Raw genomic sequence first — 21,312 nt, 5'->3', positions numbered from 1 at the left:
GCTGCCAGAATTGTAATGAGATTAAAGAGTAGAACAAATGCTCTACAGTTTCCGGCTCTTCTAGGCAAAACCTACAGGGTTCTACTACAAAGTTATTTTTTTTGTGCAGAAATTCAGCAGCTGGGTATACATTGTTCAAAATCTTAAATTGCATCTCTTTTATTTCTGGGGCTATTGGCCATTTGATAAATGTACAGAATGTATTAGTTATTATTTTGTCAGTTCCAATTTTTAATTTGGCTGGTGAGTTAAAATCAAAAAATAATTTGCATTTTAAAACCTTTCCAATAACCTTGTTATTACATTTCTGGTCACTAATGTGTATTTCGTCAGGTCTTAGTTCTGGAATTTTAGACTGAAACATTTGAGTATATGAATGTATTCTGTATCAATTCAATTCAATTCAATTCAATTTTATTTATATAGCGTCTAATACAACAGAGTTGTCTCTAGACGCTTTACAGAGACCCATACCCAGAACATGACCCCCGAGCAGTTATTACATAAACAATGGCAGGTAAAAACTCCCCCAGTGGGAGAAAAACCTTAAGCCAAACAGTGGCAAGGAAAAACTCCCCTTTAGGAGGGAAGAAACCTTGAGCAGGACCAGGCTCATCAGGGGGGACCCTCCTGCCGAGGGCCAGACTGGTGGGTCAGGGACGGCAACAGCACAGCAGGCAGGTGGAAGCAGCAACGGGATGACCGGGGGTGGGGACCGCAGGCCAGCACACAGCTCCCGAAGCTCCGGCCCAATCAGCACGTCCCAGGTTGGGGTGCAGGGTCAGGAAAAGACTTGTGCTCCGTAATGCAAGCTACAAGCCACCCATGGCCACCTGCAGGACAAAAGAGAGAAAAGGGAGGAGAAGGGGGGGGCAGCAACGGGATGACCAGGGGTGGGGACCGCAGGCCAGCACGCAGCTCCCGAAGCTCCGGCCCAATCAGCAAGTCCCAGGTTGGGGTGCAGGGTCGGGGAAAGACTTGTGCTCCGTAATGCAAGCTACAAGCCACCCACGACCACCTGCAGGTTCCGGTGTCCGGCAAAGGATGCTGCAACATGGACAAAAGAGAGAAAAGGGAGGAGAAGGGGGGGGCCAGCACAAGAAACCACAGGAGCGACTCTGACACACTAAAGTTTACACTACCTAGAGATTTACCAACACCAGCTAGAGGTTTACTAAACACTAACTATAGGCTTTACTAAACAGAAATGTTTTAAGTTTAGTTTTAAAGGTGGAGGTGGTGTCAGCCCCCTTAACCCAGATTGGAAGTTGGTTCCATAGTAGTGGCGCCTGATAGCAGAACGCCCGCCCTCCAAATCTACATTTAGATACTCTAGGAACTACAAGTAAACCTGCACTCTGAGAACGGAGAGCTCTGACAGGAACATAAGGCACTATCAGGTCTTGCAAATAATGCGGAGCTAAGCCGTTTTGGGCTTTATACGCAAGTAATACAATTTTAAATTGGATTCTGAATTTTACGGGTAACCAATGGAGCGACGCTAACACTGGAGAGACGTGGTCTCTCCTGCTAATTCCTGTCAGTACTCGTGCTGCTGCATTTTGGATCAGCTGGAGCCTATTCAGCAAATTACTTGGACATCCTGCTAACAACACATTACAGTAATCTAGTCTAGAAGATACAAACGCATGAACTAGTTTTTCTGCATCACTCTGTGAGAGGATTTTCCTAATCTTTGCAATATTACGGAGATGGAAAAAGGCTATTTTACAAACCTGATTGACATATGGTTTAAACGACAAATCCTGATCGAAAATAACACCAAGATTTCTCACAGTTGCACTGGAAGCCATCGCAACACCATCTAATCCCTTCCTAAGATGCTCTGGACCAAGAATGATAACCTCTGTTTTATCTGAATTTAGAAGCAGGAAATTTCTGGACATCCAGTCCTTGATGTCCCTAAGACATGCCTGAAGTTTAACTAACGGTTCTGTTTCATCCGGCTTCATAGACAAATAGAGCTGCGTATCATCAGCATAACAATGAAAGTGTATGCCGTGATTCTGGATTATACTTCCCAACGGCTGCATGTATAAACTGAACAAGATTGGCCCTAGCACTGAACCCTGCGGAACACCATAACAGACCCTTGACTGTTCTGAAGAAACCTCATGTACATGAACAAACTGGAACCTGTCAGATAGGTATGATTTAAACCAACATAGAGCTGTCCCTTTAATCCCAACAACATGCTCTAACCTGTGCAGTAAAATGCCATGATCTATAGTGTCAAAAGCAGCACTGAGGTCCAGTAGAACCAGTATGGACACTAATCCCTTATCTGAGGCCATAAGGAGGTCATTCGTGACTCGAACAAGTGCTGTCTCTGTGCTATGATGCATTCTGAACCCTGACTGAAAGACTTCAAACAGATCATTTCTATACAAATAGTCACATAACTGGCTTGAAACTGCCTTTTCCAGAATTTTAGACACAAATGGAAGGTTGGAAATTGGTCTATAATTAGCTAAGGTGTCTGGGTCAAGAGAAGGTTTTTTAAGTAAAGGTTTAATTACTGCGACTTTGAAAACCTGTGGTACATATCCTAAACTTAGGGATAAGTTAATTTGGTCCAGTATTGTCGTACCAATAAGAGAAAAAATATGTTTGAATAGTCGAGTCGGGATGGGGTCTAACATACATGTGGTTGACTTAGCTCTATTAACGAGTGAAGTCAGCTCAGGGAGGTCTATAGGATCAAAACAGTCTAGAGACAAGTCAGAGCCTAGGGAAGTCGCTAAAGCTGAAGAAACACCTACAACCGGCTGGTTGATTTCTTCTCTAATTCTCACGATTTTACTGTTGAAGAAGCCCATAAAGTCCTCACTACTGAGAGCTGCAGGAATGCACGGCTCAACAGAGTTGTGACTCTTTGTCAGCCTGGCTACAGTGCTGAACAGAAAACGTGGGTTACTTTTGTTATCCTCTATCAACGTTGAATAATAAGCTGTTCTGGCTTTGCGAATGGCTTTTTTATATACTATTAGAATATCTTTCCATTCACGATGAGAGTCTACAGACCTACAAGAGTACCACTTCCTTTCCATTTTACGCACGTTTTGTTTCAACATGCGGATATCTGAATTATACCAGGGAGTTAAGCTCCTGTGGCTAGAAACCCTCCTTTTCAAAGGAGCAACTTCATCTAAAGCTGAATGCAACAAATCAGCAGTGTTACTAGCAAGGAAATCAACATCTGCAGAGGTAGAACCCAGGTCACTGGCCTCGACTACATCACTATTTCGCACTGTCGTAAGATAAGCAATGGCCTCCCTAAATTTAACAATAACTTCATCAGACAAACATCTGCTAAAATAATACCTCCTATTTTGCACTTCAACATCAACAAAATTAAATTCAAACGTTATTAAGTAATGGTCGGATAAAAGGGAGTTTACAGGTGACACCAACAGACCATCAGTTTCAACACCGTAGGTGAGAACGAGATCGAGAGTATGATTAAAACAGTGCGTCGGTTTATCCACTTTTTGTGAGATACCCATTGATTCTAGAAGAGAATCGAAGGCTAATTTAAGATTATCGCTTTCAACATCCATATGAATGTTAAAATCACCCACTATGATGAATTTATCTGTGCTGATCAATAATCCAGAAAGGAAATCTGAAAATTCAGACAAAAACTCCAGATACGCACCAGCAGGGGGCCGGTACACTACCACTAACACAACTGGCTTCTCTGATTTCCGGCTCGGAAATTTCAGACCAAGCATGAGGCTTTCAAATGTATTATAGTTGCACTTGGGTTCAATTTTTGTTTGGAGACCGGAGTTATAAATTGCTGCGACTCCTCCGCCTCGGCCCGTGCTTCTAGGAATGTGATGATTAAAGTAGCCGGGCGGAGTTGATTCATTCAAACTAACATACTCTTCCTCCTGTAACCATGTTTCTGTTAAGCAGAAAATATCACTCCTGCTCTCTGTAATTATATCATTTACTAACAGAGACTTAGAGCTTAATGATCGTATATTTAGTAGTCCGCATCTAATTTTTCGGTCTGTAATTGGTACCAAATGTGCATTGGTTTTAATTTTTACAAGGTTATCTTGGTTAACGCCTCTATAACGCTGCACCTGGTGAACTTTTGGAGGGCGGGGAACTGCAACCACTTCTATTTTGCTAGGCACCTGGCCAGAGTCGCCAATATCATGTAATCCTACAGTTTTAGAGTCGCTAATTACATAATGCAATCCTACAGTTTTGTTGGCAGGCGTTGGTCCTTGAGAAGCAACAGATGTGTCGCTGAGTGGGGAAAAACGGTTAGACACATGAAGCGGGTGGTGGTGTTCTGTGAGCCCTTTAAGACTACCCTTCCTCCGAACTCAACTGTATTAAAGGAAGTGGGATGGCTTTTAGAATACGATGGAATTCTCTGGAAGAGCAATTTATATTATACTTCTCAATAAACGAATGAAACTGAAGGAGTTGGCCCTTTTCATCCATTAAATAAATAACGACAAATAAAATCTTTTTCTGATACCATTGTTGTTTAAGTAAGGTTTTCCTATTGGTTGTAATGGTGCTGTTATTCCACAAGGTGGTGGCATGTGGTGTGAAATTGTGTGTAAATATTATTTTCCAGTAGGTACTGCCACATTTGTTTATGGAAGTTTGATAACTTGATAGGCAATTTAGAGATTTCAAAGTCACAACTATTCACAAATTCTATCTGTCGTCTTCTGTGTCTGAACGACAGAAACTGTAGTGGACATGTGTGGTGGACATGAGGAGGGCGAACATAAGAAGTTCGTATACACTTGATCATTATCTAAATCTCACTAAATCTCTAAATCTCACATATATAAATCCAAATGTAGTCATTCAAAACCTTCTTGTTGTTTTTGAAATTGAGACCACGAAGTACATTTAGCAATTTTTAATTCTAAAAATAAGAAAGCTGTCAGAACTGTCTCTTTGTGTGCGCTATTTAATATTTATCTGACCCTTATTACCCTCCAACCCTTAGCTCTGTTGTTTGATTATTGTATTAGTAATTTTTTGTATCTGTTGTGTGTTTGTATTTATCTTTTTTTTATTGAGAAGTTATATGCAAAGATCAGACAAGTGCTCATATATATATATATATATATATATATATATATATATATATATATATATATATATATATATATATATATATATATATACATACAGTATATATATATATATAGTGGGGTGGAGTTGTTGTATGTGACATTTGCCATACAGAATGAAAAGGTTTATAATAAAAGTGATGTCATTTTCTTCATGGACAAAATAAAATATCACACTCCTACAGTCAATTGAGATGTTTATCTTAATTTTAGACACAATCTTTTACTTCTTTTTTCTCTAAATCTGCCTATTACCACCTAAAAAACATTTCTAGAATTAAGGGTATTCTGTCTAAACAAGACATGGAAAAACTTATTCATGCATTCATTTTCAGTAGGTTGGATTATTGCAATATATTGTTCAAATTGAGACCAGAAATTGAGAGATTGATCACAGTGGTGGAATAAATGAGTTCTGGTTTCTGGTTCCACGTTGCAAAAAGTGCAGTTTTATAACAATATTTAAGAATTTAGAAATAATACATTTGTTGGTTTAAAAGGTGTCTTTTTGTTGGAATCACTAGCGTCTTTGCATTAGGGGCCGGTGGGGCACGGCCCCACCAGAGGGCGCTGCTGCGCAGGGGAAGATTATGTGTCATTAAACATAAGTTCATAATAAATTTGTCTCCAATGAAATGTCCGCAGTTTTCATTTGATGCAACTTAATTTCATCTGCTGACACTTTTTGTAGTGTAACTGTGTGTAAATAGTTCGCCCTGCCTGATCCAGCACCTCCTCTGTTTCCGCTCGGTGGGGCACAGCGGAGATGGCACCTCTGCCTGTAATGTTGTGAACTGGTGAACTGCTGCGCGTGCGTGCGCGTGTACAGCGCACACATTAGCTTCGACAGTGGGGCCGGGAGCTCAGGGCCCCAGAGCGCCTCTCATTGGCTGCTCTGAAGCAAAGGCGGGCTCTGCACATGCCATGCTAGCTCGGCTCCTAGGGGCTGACACACCAAGCCGAAAATCGTCCGTCGGGCCGTCGGTGAGCGTCGGTGCTCGTCTGTCGGGCTAGTTCCCCCGGTGTGTCCCGCACGTCGCCACAGGTCGGGCGCCCGTCGGGAGCTTTTCAGCCGATTCGACATGTCGAATCGGCGTCGGCCGTCGGTCAAACAGCTCACTCTGTGATTGGCTGTTCCCAGAATTTCCCAGAATGCTTTTCGTCGTCATTTGTGGACTGAATAAAAAAAAAAAACATTTCTAGCGAGAAATAAATATTTTACTTTCATAATATTCACTCAGTGAATGTACATAATCACTCGCTTGTCTTTTTCAAACCGTGCCAGAATAAAGGCTGATTTATGGTTCTGCGTTACACCAACGCAGAACCTACGGCGTAGGTTACGCGGCGACGCGTGCCGTACGCCGGCTACGTACTTTGATTGATAGGTGACGTTTCATTCTTGAGTTGACTATTTGGTGAGTGTGCGATTTAGCACTTTATCAATTGAGCACAAGTTGGAAATAAAACGTTTGGGACCACATCGACCGGATGATTTAACCATTTGTCAAGCCGGGAAAAGACAAAACGAGGACATTTAATAAGGAATGGTTCAAAAGGAAACTGGTTAACCGGGAGCTCGTCAAAAAAGGCGCTCTACTGCTTTCCTTGTCTGCTCTTCGGAGGGGAAACCGTCTGGACAACCACAGGATTTAGCGATCTGAAACATCTATCAGAAAGGCTGGTAAAACACGAAAGCTGTGCATCTCATGTGGATAATGCCATCAAGCTAGGTCTTTTAGGGAAGTCAAATATTGCATCTCAGCTTGACAGTGCATACCGACGTGGCATTGAACAGCACAACACACAGACTTAAGAAAACAGGTATGTTCTTGGGAGAATTATAACCTGTATTAAACTTTGCGGCAAGTGCGAAATTGCCCTACGTGGACATGATGAGTCTGCTGGCTCCTTAAACCCTGGTATTTTCAGGTGCATTTTTGACACGATGTGTGAGGGAGACTCTAGGCTGAGGAACCACTACGATGCTCAACCGTATTTCAAGAGGACTTCAGCAATTATACAAAATTAACTTTTGGATTGCATGTACAGTGTCTACAAAGATGAGATCGCTCAACAGTTGGCAAATGCACCTTTTGTCGCCGTGCAGGCTGATGAGACCACGGATGTGTCCTGCAAGTCACAGATGGTCATCGTGCTGCGCTATATGGTAAACAACTCCGTGACAGAGAGATTTTGGGAGTTTATTGAGGTGAAGGACAAAACGGCTGCTGGTTTATCAAATGCTATAAAAGCATCTCTTGAGCCCCTGAACCTGGGTAACAAGCTCATCGCACAAACGTATGATGGAGCGGCAGTTATGAGTGGAAGTGTGCGCGGGGTTCAGACTCTGGTCAAGGAGCGCTATCCAAATGCGCATTTTGTGCACTGTTACGCACATCAGCTGAACCTCATACTTCACCAGATCTGCTCAGGAAGAATATCTGAGCTGAAGGTATTTTTTGCTAATTTGTCGGCATTCGCCACATTTTTTTCCAACTCACCAAAGAGAACAGCTGCTCTTGCCGAGACGTCAGATCGGCGCATCCCCAGACCTCCGGCCACGCGATGGAATTTCAAAAGCAGGACAGTCAATGCCGTGTGGGAACGCCGTCAGGAGATAAAGGAGTGTTTGAACAACATTCGCACACAAGAGGGATGGGACAGGGTGACCATCAGCGAGGCCTATGGTCTGTCCATGCACCTGCAGGAACCGAGATTTCTACGCTTCTTGGAGTTTTTTTCTGAGCTCATGCCAGAAGTGGACATATTATACAGTGTCCTGCAAAAAAGAGACATCGACGCAGCTGGCATCAACCGGGCCATGGACATCTTTCAGAAGAACGTGGGGCGACTCAGGGAACGAGCTGATGTGATTGCACAAGAAAGTGGAGAGGAGGGAAATAAAAGGAGGAAAACAACCAACCCGGCTGCAGTCATGAAAGAGGCCTGTGACATCGCCTTAAGTCAAGTGGAGGACAGATTCCATAAAAGTGACCATTTGATTGCAGCAAAAGTCATTGACTGCACACTTTTCCATAAATTTGTGCAATCCTTTCCAGAGGCTGAACTGCAATGTGCTTTCAAACTGTGGCCAATAAACAACAAGGTGAAGCTGAAAACTGAGTTGAAGTCCCTCTACCAGCACAGTGAGCTCAGCAATGACAACAATACAGCACTTTCTTTACTGAAGTCCATTCATGAAAACAACCTCCAGGAGGTCTTGTCCGAAACAGTGTCACTTCTGCAAATCATCATGACCACACCGATGACAAGCGCTGAATCTGAGAGAAACTTCTCCACTCTCAAAAGAATAAAAACTTTTACACGGAATACAATGGGACAGCAGAGACTAAACGCCTTGGCGATGCTTTCTATTGAAAATGAATTCATCCATGGACTGTTGGATTTTAACAGCAAGGTCACGGAAAATTTTGCACATATGAAGGACCGCAGAGCATCATTCCTCTTCAAGAAGTGATCGTCAACGGTGAGTCTAACAGATTTTTATAGTGGAACTGACCATGTACTTATATTCTTTGAATTATAGTGGACTTTGTGTAATGCGCAACTGGCGATACATGTGTGGGTGTGGGTGTGGGGGGGGCACAACCTCACGTGGGCTCCCCGACGCTGATGGAGCTGTTTACCTGTGTGTGGTGCTGAAATGGCTGTTTGGCTGTGGTATACTCTGTGTGGTGGCTTTGTATATTAATTGCTGTGTATTGTATGTGTGCCATACACGCCATGCTCGTGCACGGTCGTGCTTGTGCATTGTGTTTTTATTGTTGTCACGTTGCTGTTTCGATCTTGAGTATTTGATATGAGCTCTTGAACACTGCCCATTTGGTAGCGCTATTGATATGATAATATATGTCGTTAGATTGGCACTGTTTGTGTGATGATGGCATTATTCAGCTGCAATTTTGTGGTCAAAGGTGCTGTGGTCCCTTCTCTCACTTGATACTGATTGCATAAGATTTTCCAGCATGGCCCCACCAAAATTTACAGACCAAAATCACCACTGGTTGGAATTATTGTAGATAAGTTATCATGCTCGCTATTGAAGGAATATATGACAATGCAACTATTGCTTACGCCTGTGACACACACACACACACACTGATAAAGAATGTTGTGTTAAGTGGTCAAGAGTGCTGCATAAGATGTTTCCTGTTCATCAGCATAAAGCAGAATTCTGCAGAGAAGAGGAAACTTCTTGTTATAACGAACAAAAACAAGAACAATCTGTCCACTGACTGCGACCACTCCCCTTCTCCTCCCTTTAGGGGCTCAGTCAGCTATGTAACCAAGGGCATGACCAGTGAATAAAAGCAAAGGAAGCAGCAGAGACGGGTTAGAGTAAGTTTGAGATTTTACACGTCACAACTGCTCTCCTTGCGCAAGTCACTTAACTGTGTCCGTGTCTCTTTTGTCTCCAGAAAGTTTGATGATACGAACAGTACTGGAGTTGAGGGGGGATGAGGGGGGATGGCATCCCCCCTGAAATAAAAATGGTCCAAATTATCCCCCCTGCAAAACTGCCATCCCCCCTTTCCATCCCTTATGTCATTTCATCAATGAATGTGGTTTTACTGCTATTTCAACATTTAGAGTCATCACCAGAAAAATAACAGCAGAAAAATAACTTATTTGACAATTTTCACCTGTTTCAAGTACATTTTAACTTGAAATAAGTAGGAAAATCTGCCATTTGGACAAGATTTATCTTTTTATTACAAGCAAAAAAATCCTGTTCCACTGGCAGATTTTTCTACTAATTTCAAGTGAAAATCTACTTTAAACAGGTGAAAATTGTTGTTTTTTCCAGTGATGAGTCTTGTTTTAAGTGTAATGAGATTTCTTTTAACTAAAAATGAGACATTTTAACTAGAAATAAGACAAATATTCTTGTTAAGATTTTGAGTTTTTGCAGTGATCCATTTTACTTATCCTGTGAAGGACAGAGTCATATTGATAAGTTCAGAAAACTGTTTTTTATTGTTGTGTTTTGATGTATTTGATGTAAGCCCAGTGGATATTTAAAGCTTACAGAAGGCTGCATTTAACTGCTGCTATGTCATTCCTGGGGTATTTCTGCATGGGGTTTTGGTCACTGCTATTATTTGTAATATATTATATTATTTGTAATCAGCACAAATTATCTGTCCCCATATGATAAAATCCACCATCCCCCCTGATTTTTTTTTACAACTCGAGTACTGGATACGAATGTTAAGTGTTTGAACCTAACACTTTTACAAAAGCAAGCAAACCCTGGGTGATGTCACAGGTCCGACAGCGATCCCGCACTGCTGCAGTTCTCACACTCCACCGGCAGGCGTCGCTGTCGCCGCGCTACAGAAACCACCCGTGAATAGAGCCATTCATTTTCATTGAAAACATTCATTTATTGATATACATTTATTTTACAATGGGTTCTTTATATATTATTTATCCATTTATAAATAGATACATAGATTCATATTAGTATTAACATTGTAATGTTCTGTACAACCGTGTGGAAAGAATCAATAAATAAATTAATGAAATGAAAGAATCTCCTCAGAGCTGGAAACAAAACCTAAAACTACACTACTGTATTGAATCAGCTCACAGCTCTGTTTAATGATGTTTCACAGCAGACAGAAAGCAATCACTGTTTTCAAGATGCTGAACTTTCCTGCAGACCTTGAACACATCATCCACAGACATGTTTGTTCGCTTTTACACTATTTAGCTTTTCTTCACAAAATAAAAACACCTTTCACATTTTTTGTCATATTTGCATCCAGGTTCTGTTTCCTTCCACCAGAAACTTTTATCACGCCTTCATCACCTTCATCACCTCTCTGCCTCCTCCTCCTCCTCCTCCTCGGCAGCTTCCTTCAGCACTTCCACTTCCTGTCTAATGATTTCCTCCATCCGTCCTCCTCTGACGCCGGAGCAGCGCTACATTCAACATTTCTGTTCAATATGAACCATTTTCTGGGTCTTTAAAGATCAACTTTAAACGACCGTTTAATGCCCAAAAATTAAACCAAGATCTGTCCGCTCAGATTTTCCTGATGGGACAGTCCGGCTTAAAGTCCAGCTTAAAACATAACATTTCTCATAAATATCCAGATTTAAATACTCTGTGACAATATCCACTTTGATTCTTTGGTCTCTCAGTCTTTTAATGTAAAAGATGAAGTGATCTGGTGACGCAGCAGCTTGGAATGAGTCCTGTGCTGCGTTCAGGAACCCTCCGAGGTTCCGGCTCCGTCCTGCGTGCGCAGCGTCCCGGCCAGCCGGTCCCAGTGGGTGAAGTAGGGGGCGAAGTTGCAGGTGGACTTGAGGTGGTGGAGGTCGTGGTGGCGGGCGCCCCCGTACAGCCCCAGCGGCACCAGGCGGTGCGTGGCCCAGGGCAGGTCGTAGCCGCAGTGGTCCTCCACCGACAGCCAGATGTTGAGCAGGAAGAAGGCCAGCTCCGTCAGCGGGTGGCAGCCCAGCAGCACGGGCGTGGTGGCGGCGAAGAAGCCCAGGCTCAGGGTCTCCCAGGCGCTGGAGTATTCGGCCGTGAGGGCGGAGGTGGAGGTGTAGGTGTGGTGCACCTGCAGGAGGAGGAGGAGACAGGTGAGTCTCAGAGCAGTAACACTAGCTGTATAGCTACAGGCTAAAAGAGTATCTGGTTCATTTTTATGAATGAAACTTTTAACTGAGATGAAAAAGCTGCGTGTTTAAAAACAAAAGCTAAACCTTTACTGGAAGCAGAGGATTTATGTAAACGTGTCTGACAGATGCAGGGCTGGGGATCGATTCCAATTTCCGATTCTTAAGATTCAGAAACGATTATCAAGGTTTGATTCGATCCGATTCCAATATTGATTTGGGTTAGTGTATATATATATATATATATATATATATATATATATATATATATCATTACAAATCAACTGAAATATTGCAAGCCTTTTATTATTTTAATATTGCTGATCATGGCTTACAGCTTAAGAAAACTCAAATATCCTATCTCAAAAAATTTGAATATTCTGGGAATCTTAATCTTAAACTGTAAACCATAATCAGCAATATTAAAATAATAAAAGGCTTGCAATATTTCAGTTGATTTGTAATGAATCCAGAATGTATGACATTTTTGTTTTTTTAATTGCATTACAGAAAATAAAGAACTTTATCACAATATTCTAATTTTCTGAGATAGTCCTGTATATATATATATATATATATATATATATATATATATACACACACACACACACACACACATATATTTCATTACACATCAACTGAAATATTGCAACCCTTTTATTATTTTAATATTGCTATTTTAATACAGCTTAAGAAATCTCAAATGTCCTATCTCAAAACATTTGAATGTTCGTGGAATCTTAATCTTAAACTCTAAGCCATAATCAGCAATATTAAAATAATAAAAGGCTTGCATTTTATTTATTTTTTTTAACCATGTTCAGATAAAGGATTCAGATTGAGAAGCTCACCTTGTGGAAGTTGCGGTACAGCCAGGGAACCTTGTGGTGCAGCAGGTGCCAGGTGAAGCTCTGGAAGTCGAAGAGCAGCAGGCAGACGAGCACCTGAGCCAGCAGGAGCGGCAGCGCCGGCGCATGCGCGGGCAGGTTGACGGGCATCAGGTACCAGTGCAGCACGGTGAGCGGGAACACGAACACCAGGTGGTTGTAGAACACCAGAGCCGCGCAGCTCCGCACCGCCGACCAGCTCACGGAGCTGTGCGGCTGCAGCTTGTACCTGCGCACCAGCGCGCACCTGGGCGCCAGCGCGTCCAGCAGCAGGAACGGCAGGCAGAAACTCAGGTACGAGCCCAGCGAGAACAGCGCGGGGAAGAGCGGCGAGCGCAGCAGCGGCGCATGCGCAAGGAGGACGTCCCAGATCGGCTGCAGCATGTTTTTATCAGTGAACTTCCAAGTTCAGGCTTCAGTCAGGAGTGGCGCTCACTCCACTTTCACCAGAGATGTTTTACTCCCCTGGCCCGCCCTGATCCGCCCCCACGCCCACGGAAAACCCTCCAGGCTGCGAGGATGCTGGCAGAGTTTCAACACAGCTCAGAGTGGAAAACCCAGACCCTTTCTCTGGGCTCTGAAACATGACAGACTTTTGGTTTTCAGCTCTCAGAAGGCTCTTTGATCAAATGTTAAGAAAGAAAGAAAGAAAGAAAGAAAGAAAGAAAGAAAGAAAGAAAGAAAGAAAGAAAGAAAGAAAGAAAGAAAGAAAGAAAGAAAGTGTGACTTAAACAATGAGTGCCTTTACATGGGAAGTTTATTCAGAATTAAAATTAAACCGTAAAATAAGTTAAAATTAGACAATGTAAACACCTAATTCCGAATGAAAAAGGCCATTTCTGAATTAGACTTAATTCCAAAGTAAGTGGCTGGTTTATTACAATTTTAAATCCGAATAGAATAATTCTGTGATCATGTTTACATTCATTCTGCTTTAAATTAATTCCAGTCTGTTCTGCCAATTTCTGCTGCTTTGCCAAAAAATGCTACCGCAGCATAAACCGGCAGCGTCAGCATCAATCTGCCGATTTTTGCTGCTTTGCCAAAAAATGCTACCTAATGGTTTTCTACCTTTGTAGAGCTACAATTTTACTGTTTTACATGTCCTTTTCCCCCCAAGTGGTCCTTGTCTCTTGCCAGGCCGTCATTGTAAAAAAGAATGTTCTTAATGACCTGCCTGGTTAAATAAAGGCGAATGATTAAATCAATATCAAATAAAGCGATAGAATTGTTTTCTTTTCTCTTTATCGTATAATGTTCACAAAGTGTAATGCAATTTATGTCATGGGTAGTGTATTTTGAAGGATCAAATACTCAACATCCTATATTATCAATTTTACATTGTGCAATAAATGATGGGCAATAAAACTTTGAAAATCGACTGTGCGCGTGCGCAGAACCACAAAGTAACATTTCTCGGCAGGTAGCAAGGATTGGCAGAACACAAGACCCTTTCTCTGTGGTCCTGAAACCATGACAGACTTTTGGTTTTCAGCTCTGAGAAGGCTCTTTGATAAAAGGTTAAGAAAGAAAGAAAAGAGAAAGAAAGACAGAAAGAAAAGAGAAAGACAGAAAGAAAGTGCGACTTAAATAATGTTTCCTGCTGCTGTTGAAAGGAAACCCAGGGCAGAGATGGAGTCAGAGATACATGAACACTCAGAGCTTTTCGGTCATTTTGTTATCTTTTTATCAGCATTTTGAAATATGGAGCCTTTTCACACGAACATGTAGCGCCCCAGAGGACAAGAAACTGTCAATCAAAACCGATTGTAATCAGTTACAGATCTTATTAACCCAGATGTTTTCCACAGCACAACACTGAAAAAAAAAACACATTAAATGTTGGAACGAGCTCATTGTGAATTTAATGGCAACAAGTCTCAGAAAAACTGGTACAAAAACACATGTATAAAAGTAAATGGTGTTAAGAAAAGACACCTGGAGGGTCATCAGCAGGTAATCAGGATAATCATCAGTAGGTCAGTGACATGACTGGGTCTAAAAATCTACTGTAGGCTACCTCCACAATCATTTATCGTTTACTGAAAGTTTACCACACTGCGGTTAAAGCAGCACAATGTAACTTTCAGCTTTTGTTGAGTTTGGCGGCTCCTTTGGACAGAAGTGGTAGTGCTTTACCAGTAGTGTGGAAAGGTACCTACCATGCACCTCAAAGCTACATAGTGCCAAGTGAAGGCGATACAGACCCCTCAAACCATGACAGAGGTGTCATTGAACCTGTTGTAAGTTGATGTACCATCACAATGTCTCTGGAAATATTATATTAAGGTGGAAAAGTTACATTGTGCTGCTTTAAAGTTCTGAAAACACAACATGCAACTCCAACTGGCATCCTAAAACCACCAAAATGGATCACGAACAAGCTAGCACCCGGGGAACCGGTGCCAATAGATTTGAAACAGCTTTGCCACATGTCAAAGGCTAAAGTGTCATTTTACCTATAATGCTTTTCAATTCTATTGTATTTTATTTATAAAGCGTTTATTACAACAGAAGTGGTCTCCAGTTGGCCTCCAGATTCTGTTTAGATGACCCCCTCATCAATTATTACATAAACAACGGCAGGAGATCCTTCAGACCGCTACGGGAGAACCCTCAGACCTCTCTGGGAGATCCTTCAGACCGCTACAGGAGATCCCTCAGTCCTCTGCAGGAGATCCCTCAGACCTCTACAGGAGATCCCTCAGACCTCTACGGGAGATCCCTCAGACCTCTACGGGAGATCCCTCAGACCTCTGCAGGAGATTCTTCAGACCTCTACAGGAGATCCGTCAGACCTATACGGAGATCCCTCAGTCCTCTGCAGGAGATCCCTCAGACCTCTGCAGGAGATCCCTCAGACCTCTACAGGAGATCCGTCAGACCTATACGGAGATCCCTCAGACCTCTGCAGGAGATCCCTCAGACCTCTACGGGAGATCCCTCAGACCTCTACAGGAGATCCGTCAGACCTATACGGAGATCCCTCAGACCTCTATGGGAGATCCTTCAGACCTATACGGAGAACCCTCACCTCTACAGGAGATCCTTTACCTGTACCTGCCCACAGTAATAAACCTCTTCAGCTATCTTTGCCCTTATGATGTTCTTCCAACAAAGGAATCCTCCTCCTGGTCTAGAAACATTCTCTTGGATCTCCCCAGAGAGGGCTTACAAGGGCCTTTAAACAGCCAGACCGTGATGCTCATTGCAGGAAAAACCTTTGTTCACATGTCATTATATTTTCTAGGGTTCTGACTCTTTTGTCCACATATGAGGTCCGTTGTTGGAAGAAGACATGATGCTACACAGTAAATTTAAAATTACCCTTGTTGTTTGCAATTGTTTTGGATAAAATTTGGGTTCATGATGTAAGTTTTTTTTAATGATATTTGCTACCTGGAGGAGTCCGCCCCCCTCCAGTAAGGCATTTGTGTTTGTTGACTCACTCCTGGAATCCCAACACATATTTGTGTCGTGTGAAGTGATGTGTATGTGCATCAGGCTCTAACTGTCTGAACCCACGTTTATTCTTTCTTTTTTTTAACATTTTTTTTATTAATTTTATGCCAACTTTAAAAAAAAAAAAAGGGCAGACACTCACAGGCACAGCTCTATATATTTTGTCGTAGCAGCATGTCCACTATACATTTGAAAAGAACAAACGGGCAAAAATGTATTACAACAGTTAGAACAAAACAAAAATATTTAATATACTGTACATATTTATGCTTGTCTGTCTCCTCCTTGACCCACATACACGCTCTCACACAAACACACATTCACATCCACACGCACACCCTCGCATACACATCCCAATACTAGCAATTAATCAACAAAAACAAAAATAAAAACCCTCCCACCCCAGTGAGTGATCTGCACCATCCCCTCCCCATTACCCCCTTTTATAGGCAAGACTTCACAGCGCTGATGGCCAGGATTTTAAGGACGCTGACGCTTATTCTTGAAGGAATGTTGAATTTGTTGTGAAATGTGAAAGTCATGCAGCATTGAAATGACCTTATCCAGCAATGTTTTCTATTTTTAAACTTGAGGGTAGGAGATGTTTCTGGAGACCTTTTTCATGAGCTTCCGGCCGATTGTTCTGCTGTGAATTACCACCAAATAAACCCTTCCTAATTTATCAGTGTCACGATAAACTCCTCAAGCTTCCTGCATTTTTCTAAACTGACCGATTTAAGGAACAAAAGTCTGTGGGCGGAGTTGTGCCACCTGACAGGAGTCATCTGAAACTAAGTGTGGGACTTGACTCGCCCCGTCAACGGTCTCAGACGATCCTTTAATCCGCTGCCTCCGCACTCTTCAGCAGAATTCTGACATCTGATTGCAAAGACTACATCTGCACTCGTCTATATTTAGACTCTACGTGGAACTCCCTCCTGTGTGACATGAAAGATATAGAAAGTATCCCTCCCCTCGGGCGCTCCCCGCCGCCTCCGCAGAGGCTCGCAGCCGCCGGCTGAAAGTGTTTAAACTCCAGTGATGAAATCGTGGAAAGTTGCGATGAAGAAACGACACCCACGGCTGTGTCCGCAAGAGAGGGTGGTGATTTATTATCAAACCATCAACTAGATGCTAATTTAGTCACAAGACAGGAGACGCAGGAATAATAAATACATTTTTGTGCATCTTGACATTTATTTTAGTTTTCTAACGAACGGCGTTCAGGTCGAAAGCTGGAAACCCTCCGAAGTTTGACCCGTGGTGCTCGGGACGCTTTCGTGGCAAACGCCAAAACCTTTATATAAGAAGATGAGTAATTTCACCTGAATTATTACGACTGAAATTGTATATTGGTCAACTCATCTGGAGGTCAATGTCCTTCACAGTTCAGACACAAACATTGTCTCTTGTTTTGCCCCATTTACTCTTCATCTTACTTTCTTTCGAGTATTTCGTCACGACTCGCTGATTTCTTGTTTCCTTCTTCCAACCAGTTGGAGACCCGCTGGCTGCGGCAACCAACAGTTGGTGTTGAGTTACCGAGACTTTTATTAATCATCATGTTATTCTTGGCAGCTTTCTTGTCGCAGCAGGTTCCCTGTCAATCAGCGGCGGCAGCAGCTCACTTGTGAAAAGTGAATGTTGTCTCAGTAGGACTGGATCTGAGATCCAGCCTCGAAGAAAATCAGTGAGGGGGTTTAGATAATTGATAAAAGCTAACTTACATTCACCCGATACTAGTCCAAATCTGACCAACCTAGCCGCCCACCACTCACAGATCAGTTGTGAGCAGGCCGACCAACCCAGAAGCGCCCAGGAAAAACCAGAGCTGATCTTAGCAGTCTCTTAGGCCGGGATCACGCCATGAAATTTCAACTGTCTCGGATGAAAAAATGGGGAATTGTGGGAAAAATCGGCCACCTCAGCTCAAGAATGGTGGTCATCCATCTCTCAGAGAGACAGTACCAAAAGTGGAAGACAGAACCACCCTGCAACCAGACACTGTCTGATTTAAACTTCCAAAAGAAATCCTACGACTCCGTTTAACCAGACGATTAAAATACAAGTTGAAATGATGCGTTAATGCGGCAGCTTATTGATGTAAGACTTGTCTTAAACGCTGCCAAAACTGAACTGATGATATTTTCCAATGGCAGGGAAGCATCTGTGTCTCCTCCCAGGATTCTGTCATTACAACGGTGTGAGATTAGACTTCTGACCTGTAGTAGTGTAGTGTAGTGAAGTGGGGTGTAGTGACCACAATTTGGTGGTGCTTGTCCGGAAAGCGAAGGTTCCAAAATCTGGTCCTAAAGTAATAATTAGGACGTTAATGAGAAATTTCTGTGAAAGGTCTTTTAAGGATGATGTTAAAAATATGTCTTGGTTATCTGTATTACACAAGGATAATCCTGATGCGGCACTTTGCAGGTGATTGAGAGACATGCCCCATTAAGAAAATTTACTGTCAGGAATTGCAAATCACCCTGGATAGATGAAGAATTAAGGCAACTCATTAAACAAAGGGAAGAAGCAAAAAAGGTGGCAGTATCGTCTTCTTATGAGTCTGACTGGCAAGTTTATAAGAAAATACCAAATTATGTGACTAGAAATACTTAGGGAATTAATTGTAAAGAATAAAATGTGTCAATTTAATATTGAGAGCGTAACTACATTAAGGTGGAACATCTAATTAACAAATGTAAGGAAAGACCTTCTGGTATAGATTATTTGGATGTTAAATTTCTAAAATTGGTATCCAATGTAATTGCAGTCCCTGTATGCCATATTATTAATTTAAGCATCAGTAAAGGGGTCTGTCCACAGGCATGGAAAATTGCAAAAGTTGTTCCTTTGTCTAAGAATTTAGCAGGACCTTTTTGTGGATCTAATAGTCGTCCTATAAGTTTGTTACCTACGTTGGCAAAGATCATGGAGAGAATTATTTTTAATCAAATTCAAACCTATTTTGATATTAATAATTTAAATACAAGATATCAGCATGCATATAAATCTGGTCATTCCACTTGTACTGCTCTGACACAATTGGTTGATGATTGGCAGAGTGAATTAGATCATAGAAATTTAGTGGGTGCAGTTTTACTTGATTTGAGTTCAGCTTTTGATGTTATTGATCATTCTTTGTTATTAGACAAGTTGAAACATTATGGATTTAGGGTTACTGCACTGAATTGGATGGAAAGTTGCCTACTAAATAGGAAACAAATCGTTTATTTTAATGGCAGTGCATCTAAAATAAGAGATGTTACATGTGGAGTTCCACAGGGGAGCTGTTTAGGACCATTATTATTCTCTATATTTATTAATGAATTGCCCTTTGTTTTGAAGAAATATAATATTGTTACATATGCTGATGATTCTACAATTTATGCTACTGCTCCTTTAATAGGTGAATTGAATGACATATTGCAGGAGGAATTAAAGGTAGTACCTAATGGATAAGTTGTAATAAATTAATTCTTAATGTTGGCAAAACAAAATCAATATTGCTTTGTTCTAAGTATCAATTTAAACCTGAACTAATACTGAAATTGAATGTAAATAATATTTCTGTTGAACAGGTTTATGAGACAAAGGTTTTGGGTGTAATTTTAGATCACAATCTGTCCTGGTCTAAACAAACTGATTCTGTAGTTGTCAAAATAGTAAGAGGCATGTCACTATTAAGAAGAATCTCAAAATGTTTATCTCTACATCTTAGGAGACAGGTTTTGAATGTTTTGGTTTTGTCCCAACTGGATTATTGTTTTGTAGTTTGGTCAAATACTTTAGTTAAAAATGTAAAGAAATTACAAGTGGCACAACATAAAGCTGCACGTTGTGACAAATTCCTATGTGTTTAACACAAATTGCAAATAAAAGCAATCTGAATCTGAACCTGAATCTGAATCTATTGTGTCCTTTTAGGTCTAATGTGTCCAGCAGGCATAAAAAACTAGGCTGGTTATCTATAAGACAAAGGTCTACTTATACTTTGATAAATTTTCTGAGAAATATACTGGTGATATGCTCTCCGAAACAACTGTATGACAGATTATACTATCATTTTATCACCATGGTTACAGTAGAATTACATTAGAAAGGAGGTTCATACTCCCAAGGGTGAGAACAGGTATGATTCAAAGTTTTTTTTACAGAGCCATGGTTGGCTGGAACTCTATACCAGTTTATATTTCTCATGCACATAGCAAAGATTGGTTTAAGTTTCAGTTGAAACAATATCTTTTAAAATGTAATGAATGATGATTTGTCATTTAGAAGGAACAAAGTGAAGGTTGAAGGTTGAGGACCGGGCTGGGACCGGGCTCAACCCCAGAGTTTATAAGAAAATACCAAATTATGTGACTATAGTAAACAGGAAGAAAAAACCTCAGTTTTATGAAAACAATTATTGAGATAAAGCATGATAAGAAAAAGTTATGGGGACTTGTAAATAATCTTTCGGGAAGGACAGTAAAATCTAACCCTTCATTTCTAGAAGTGGAAGGAAAATTTTTAACTAAATCAGAATATATTTCAAATTATTTCAGTCAACATTTTTATGATAAAGTAAATAATTTAAGAAGAGATATGAAATCTATGAATAATGATATTTCTACAGAAATAATTAGGGAATTAATTGTAAAGAATAAAATGTGTCAATTTAATATTGAGAGCGTAACTACATTAAGGTGGAACATCTAATTAACAAATGTAAGGAAAGACCTTCTGGTATAGATTATTTGGATGTTAAATTTCTAAAATTGGTATCCAATGTAATTGCAGTCCCTGTATGCCATATTATTAATTTAAGCATCAGTAAAGGGGTCTGTCCACAGGCATGGAAAATTGCAAAAGTTGTTCCTTTGCCTAAGAATTTAGCAGGACCTTTTTGTGGATCTAATAGTCGTCCTATAAGTTTGTTACCTACGTTGGCAGAGATCATGGAGAGAATTATTTTTAATCAAATTCAAACCTATTTTGAAATTAATAATTTAAATACAAGCTATCAGCATGCATATAAATCTGGTCATTCCACTTGTACTGCTCTGACACAATTGGTTGATGATTGGCAGAGTGAATTCGATAATAGAGATTTAGTGGGTGCAGTTTTACTTGATTTGAGTTCAGCTTTTGATGTTATTGATCATTCTTTGGATGGAAAGTTACCTACT

The 21,312-nt window shown here is 41.1% G+C and overlaps 1 protein-coding gene across 1 annotated transcript; it reads right to left on the bottom strand.

The window, feature by feature from the left end:
• Window positions 1–10,814: 10,814 nt before the first annotated feature.
• On the bottom strand, window positions 10,815–13,088 carry ch25h (cholesterol 25-hydroxylase). The gene is made up of 2 exons (XM_061708211.1): window positions 12,641–13,088; window positions 10,815–11,731 (listed from the first exon to the last, which is right to left on the bottom strand). Exons 1-2 carry the CDS (start codon window positions 13,058–13,060, stop codon window positions 11,375–11,377), a joined length of 777 nt encoding a protein of 258 aa, XP_061564195.1. The 5' UTR covers window positions 13,061–13,088; the 3' UTR covers window positions 10,815–11,374.
• Window positions 13,089–21,312: the final 8,224 nt, after the last annotated feature.

This window comes from Cololabis saira, chromosome 19 (assembly GCF_033807715.1).
Source record: "Cololabis saira isolate AMF1-May2022 chromosome 19, fColSai1.1, whole genome shotgun sequence".
Taxonomy (NCBI): domain Eukaryota; kingdom Metazoa; phylum Chordata; class Actinopteri; order Beloniformes; family Belonidae; genus Cololabis; species Cololabis saira.
The sequence above is the reverse complement of the archived record's forward strand: the minus strand, read 5'-3'. Positions and strand labels throughout refer to the sequence as shown.

What these genes read in the sequence shown, in the direction of transcription:
- ch25h (XM_061708211.1), bottom strand. Translation starts at nt 13,060, where the DNA reads ATGCTGCAGCCGATCTGGGACGTCCTCCTTGCGCATGCGCCGCTGCTG. An exon ending in TGTACCGCAACTTCCACAAG is followed by an intron (nt 11,732 to 12,640) that starts GTGAGCTTCTCA and finishes CTCCTCCTGCAG; the next exon opens with GTGCACCACACCTACACCTC.